Below are 6,196 nucleotides of genomic sequence, written 5' to 3'. Positions count from 1 at the left end.
CCGAAATCCTTGCCCGCTGTGGTTCAAATGCCTTTTAACTTAACAACTTTTTCTGCCAACACCAAACAACACACTCACACAGACACTCAGTAAACCAACAGAACACACACACACACAAATCAATGGGCGACTTTTGTCCTTGTTCGTCGCGTTGTTTGGGGTTTTTGGCTGTTGCACTGGCCAAAACCCTTAACGTTGTGTGTAAAGTGGACTTGACATGAGATTAACATCTTCAAAAGCATAGCTTAAAGTATTTGTTAGAGTTCGTTGAAGTTGTTCTCCCATCCCCACTGGTTAAGGTTATGGCGGGGTTCTGGACTCCAGTCCTTTTTGCCTTTGCTTCGTCTTTGGATAATTGCGTTCTTGTGCGCTGAGCCATGAGCTTAACTGTTGCTGTCATAACTAAGCGAAAAGGTATACAATTTATGAAAACGTCGAGAGCTTCGCTCCTGCTACAGCTAAAATCGGACAGCTCAAGAAGGCGGACAGGTGAACAGCTGCCTAGCTGCCCGCTCGCCTCAATGGTTCACTGGATGGCTCGCTGGCGAGCTATTGTATGTACATGGCGGAGCCTTTGGAACAATAAAAGTGCCACGATGCGTGTATATTATAACAATTTTCCTTGGATTTATTTTTGTTGATTTCAATCGTTAAATAATGGCAAAACAGGATTCTTACTTACGACCTAACGAGTGCTTGGTGGGGATAAATGTGTTCTAATCGTATACAGGCAGGTACCAGATTGCGCGCTTACAAGGCACGACGATGACGTAGCTTCAAGCGACGGACAGTCTTGTATTGATAGCCATCCTCACCGAGAACAGCCGAGTCTTGGGCGACAGCGGCTTCCTCAACAGGGGCTTCCTCTGCGACCTCTTCAGAGGGGGGCAAGTATTCGTTGGCGATCTCGGAAACATCACGACGTTGACGGTACTTTAGGCGACGGACAGTCTTGTATTGGTAACCATCCTCACCGAGAACAGCGGAATCCTGAGCAGGTTCCTCAACAGGGACCTCGGTAGCGACTTCCTCAGAAGGGGGCAGGTACTCATTGGCAATCTCGGAGACATCACGACGTTGACGGTACTTCAGGCGACGGACAGTCTTGTACTGGTAACCATCCTCACCGAGAACAGCAGAATCCTGAGCGACTTCTTCGACGGGAGCTTCAGTGGCAACTTCCTCAGCTGGGGGCAAGTAATCGTTGGCTATCTCGGAGACATCACGACGTTGACGGTACTTCAGGCGACGGACAGTCTTGTACTTGTAGCCATCTTCAGAGAGAACAGCGGAATCCTGAGCAACTTCTTCAACGGGGGCTTCCTCAGCAACCTCCTCAGAAGGGGGCAAGTAATCGTTGGCGATCTCGGAGACATCACGACGTTGACGGTACTTCAGGCGACGGACAGTCTTGTATTGGTAACCATCCTCACCGAGAACAGCAGAATCCTGAGCGACTTCTTCGACGGGAGCTTCAGTGGCAACTTCCTCAGCTGGGGGCAAGTAATCGTTGGCGATCTCGGAGACATCACGACGTTGACGGTACTTCAGGCGACGGACAGTCTTGTATTGGTAACCATCCTCACCGAGAACAGCAGAATCCTGAGCGACTTCTTCGACGGGAGCTTCAGTGGCAACTTCCTCAGCTGGGGGCAAGTAATCGTTGGCTATCTCGGAGACATCACGACGTTGACGGTACTTCAGGCGACGGACAGTCTTGTACTTGTAGCCATCTTCAGAGAGAACAGCGGAATCCTGAGCAACTTCTTCAACGGGGGCTTCCTCAGCAACCTCCTCAGAAGGGGGCAAGTAATCGTTGGCGATCTCGGAGACATCACGACGTTGACGGTACTTCAGGCGACGGACAGTCTTGTATTGGTAACCATCCTCACCGAGAACAGCAGAATCCTGAGCGACTTCTTCGACGGGAGCTTCAGTGGCAACTTCCTCAGCTGGGGCAAGTAATCGTTGGCGATCTCGGAGACATCACGACGTTGACGGTACTTCAGGCGACGGACAGTCTTGTATTGGTAACCATCCTCACCGAGAACAGCAGAATCCTGAGCGACTTCTTCGACGGGAGCTTCAGTGGCAACTTCCTCAGCTGGGGCAAGTAATCGTTGGCTATCTCGGAGACATCACGACGTTGACGGTACTTCAGGCGACGGACAGTCTTGTACTTGTAGCCATCTTCAGAGAGAACAGCGGAATCCTGAGCAACTTCTTCAACGGGGGCTTCCTCAGCAACCTCCTCAGAAGGGGGCAAGTAATCGTTGGCGATCTCGGAAACATCACGACGTTGACGGTACTTCAGGCGACGGACAGTCTTGTACTGGTAACCATCCTCACTGAGAACAGCAGAATCCTGAGCGACTTCTTCGACGGGAGCTTCAGTGGCAACTTCCTCAGCTGGGGGCAAGTAATCGTTGGCGATCTCGGAGATATCACGACGTTGACGGTACTTCAGGCGACGCACGGTTTTGTACTTGTAGCCATCTTCAGAGAGAACAGCGGAATCCTGAGCAACTTCTTCAACGGGGGCTTCCTCAGCAACCTCCTCAGAAGGGGGCAAGTAATCGTTGGCGATCTCGGAGACATCACGACGTTGACGGTACTTCAGGCGACGGACAGTCTTGTATTGGTAACCATCCTCACCGAGAACAGCAGAATCCTGAGCGACTTCTTCGACGGGGGCTTCAGTGGCAACCTCCTCAGCTGGGGGCAAGTAATCGTTGGCAATCTCGGAGACATCACGACGTTGACGGTACTTCAGGCGACGCACGGTTTTGTAACGGTATCCATCTTCTCCCACAGCAGCGGAGTCTTGGGCAATATCCGCAGAAGCGGCATCGACACCAACTTCCTCCAAGGGTGGGATATATTCATTCACGATCTCGGAGACATCGCGACGGTGCCTGGCTTGTTCGACAGGAATCACTGCAGCCGTCGCTGCGGCAATAAAGATGCACGCAATGAATAGTTTCTGCGATAGAGATGAAACGGGTATTGATGATGGGAATAAAGTAATGTGTATTGATCCTGGAGGGTGATTATTCCTTTTTGGGTACCTACCATAATGGTATAGATCTCCTCGCTAATTGTATTATCGATGGAATCTATGGGTCGAATGATTAATAGTCGCAATTTGTCGGCATATTTATACGCTCTAATGTTTACCATGTGGCGCGCACATAAACCAAACAATGACCAACACTTTGTTTGCTCCAGCAAACAGCAGCAGCAATAACAACAACAAAAGACCCGGCAACAGCTGAGATGCTGAGCTGAGAGACCCAATGTGGGTCTACCTGGTCATTAAAGACAAGCATAAGCACAAGCAGAGCAGCATTTGCAAGCCCAAGCAGCTCGCACATGGTGCCACTTAGGCACATCAAGTACCCAAACTCATGCCCCCGCCACCCGCCGAGCATCAAGCGTCAAGCGTTACACTTGCGAGTTAGCGGAGCACAGCTATCATCTCAGCTGTTGGCGGACTGGAAGCCGGTTCAGGTCGACTCGAAGTGCGGAACTAAAAAAAATTATTGTTTCGCTTTCGTTTGGGGATCGTTACGTTTCGAATGTTTCACGGTCAACATTGATATCGTATAATAAGTTTTAATGCAAAAATAATAAAACTACTCATACAAAAAACGACAAACAAAAAAAAAACAACCATAAAATTGAAATCATATTTCAAATCTTAATGACGACTGGCAAAGTGTTTAGCGTTATCCATTGTCATAGCGTATGCTTTATTAATAGCTTCGCCTCTCAAGATTTAGTTAACCAAGTGGTTATCGGTAATTTGCGTACTACGATATGGTCAGTTCAACGAACTGTATCAACCAAATTTGATGTATAGAAAGGTCGATTGTGAATGGTGCGCGTTCGATCGTTTTAGCTTGGTTCGTTAACTCTTTAGATCATTTCAATCGCTTTTGCGTGGCTCGTGTTTAGAGTCTGTTTATTCTATTCTGTTTCGGTTTCTATTTCCACATCTTTGTCTTAAAAGCGATGATATCATAACATACGCTGTACGCAGTACGTTGTACACGCGCATTATCAGCTAATTGAGCAAACAGGGGACTTCTTTTATGGGTAGCAAAAACTTGGTTATATCTTGCTAGTAAATCCTGTACACATTGCCAGACAGGATATCAAAGATTTTGCGCAAAAAAGTCGAACAAGCAACAATAGCAACCTAAGGAGTTGAATGTGCCAGACGCCGAAATACTCAAGGTTGAATGTTAGTTCAGACAAAGTACTAGAAATACATTTATATTTTCTCGGAAACATGTAATAATTTTTCCGAGATAGACAGTTCTAACAAAAGTTAGTAGAAAATGTCAAAAGAGAACAGAAATTTCGTAATCATAATAAATGTTTTGAAACTTGACTTCAACTTAATTTTTTTCAGGGAATCCAGCAAAGTGCTTGGTAACTTATGAGGTTCTAGATTTCATTAGAATTGCCTAAATCAATACAAAAGCGAGACGTTTTAAGTTGGTTACTGCTAATTGGCAATGCATATATAATTTATGTGTTTGCTTAAGCTTAGCATACCTCATTAAATCATTATGCTGTGTACAGGGTATCAAAACAGCTAACAACTTGCGAGAGTACGAAAAAGTTTTGCTATGAAATTCATAAACTTGGCAAAAACAAGGCAGCTTGCTTGCCGTCAGCTTGCTAAGCTGTGCCACGCCCACCGGCGCCCACCCCGTTGCCGCCCATGAGGGACAGTTAAAAGTTTGCACAAATCATATGCATATGATGTTGTCGTGGCACAGTGTCACAATCCCGTCACATCTGCTAAGCCCAAACCAAACCAAACCAAAAAGTGTGAGGAGCAGCGCAGTAGTAGCGACATCAGCGCCCCCTAGCGGCTCGAAAAGGCAACTAATTAAAAGGAGACACAAACTAGGAGTGAAGTTCACACACTCTCGATTCACTCTCGGTGGGAAGTGTGTCAAGTGCTTGGGAATGTGGTAAACAAAACAAATGGAGTGTGCAATCTGTCGTAAACAGCCATAAATTCTGTGTAGTCAGTTGAGGCGGCAACTATTGCTGTCATAAAGCGGCTGGTGACGACGACCCTACAATCCCCCCCTCCCGATATTTCCTTGACATCCCTCAAACCCAGAAACCTTTAGCACCCTCTGCCTCCTCGCTAGTGTTACTACACATACGTATACATAACATCCTTATCGCAATCATTCACAGCGCCACTTGTGAAATCTGTGAAAGCGGGGAGAAAGAGAGAGTTTTCGACTGTCTTGACTTGAACTGAAGCATGAACAGCCCAATGACACATTCTAATATATATAAACGATGTTTTATGACAATCAATTTGTTACAATTCAATAGACACAACTGATACAACTGATGTGTGTGTGTGTGCGTGCGCTCTCATTTATGTGATTATTTGATTTGTGTTTTGACGTTCGACATTCATATCCCACTCAAAGTCCCGAATCTCTCTCTGCTGCCCGTGGTCACATATAACGAATTTTATGAACTAGAAAGTATCATTAATTTAATACGCTTACGCATACGCATACGCTTATGTAAACAAGGCGTACACAAGGCTACAAGGATACGCGTATCCTGCAGCCGTTAGTTATGCCCATTGTAATGTAAATACGCACCATGCAATCCATAAATAAACATTCGACACAAACACAATAAATGTCAGAAAGTTTCGCCATTATCCATTCCGCCAGTTAATGCGACCAGTCCTGCATGTCCTCGGCGACGACATCCTCATCCTCATCCTCATCCTCGACATCGTCTTCTTGCAAGCATACAGTACAGTCCTTTATTATATACCCTATATACGCATGCTGACAGTGCCCAGAAGGGGTATCATTTCAAATGATTAAGTGCCAAATCTGATCATAATGCTCAGAGTTGAATTAATTTCGTTAAGAGATCAAGGTCACACATTAACTAGAATATTTCTGAAGCCACTCAAGGACAAACTTCATAAATAGCACATTTCAATCGCGACGTTATTGGTATTTACTTTGTAAGTACTTTAATATATTATTCATATATGCTCAAACTTTCAGCACGCTCCATTAAGAAACTTAGTAGCAATCGCTATTTACAGGACATCTACACGACGATCACTCATCTACTTTGCCCATTATTTCTTGTTATTTTAATGATTTTACAGCGCCGTTGTGTCCATTCG

The 6,196-nt window shown here is 45.8% G+C and overlaps 1 protein-coding gene across 1 annotated transcript; it reads right to left on the bottom strand.

The window, feature by feature from the left end:
* Window positions 1-614: 614 nt before the first annotated feature.
* On the bottom strand, window positions 615-3,174 carry LOC133844899 (uncharacterized). Its single transcript, XM_062279182.1, is given in 4 exon segments — window positions 615-1,958; window positions 1,961-2,110; window positions 2,113-2,983; window positions 3,073-3,174. Coding segments are annotated over 4 exon segments (2,232 nt in total). The 5' UTR covers window positions 3,076-3,174; the 3' UTR covers window positions 615-750.
* Between the last annotated feature and the right edge of the window lie 3,022 nt (window positions 3,175-6,196).

The sequence above is a fragment of the Drosophila sulfurigaster genome, chromosome 3, assembly GCF_023558435.1.
Source record: "Drosophila sulfurigaster albostrigata strain 15112-1811.04 chromosome 3, ASM2355843v2, whole genome shotgun sequence".
NCBI lineage: Eukaryota > Metazoa > Arthropoda > Insecta > Diptera > Drosophilidae > Drosophila > Drosophila sulfurigaster.
The sequence above is the reverse complement of the archived record's forward strand: the minus strand, read 5'-3'. Positions and strand labels throughout refer to the sequence as shown.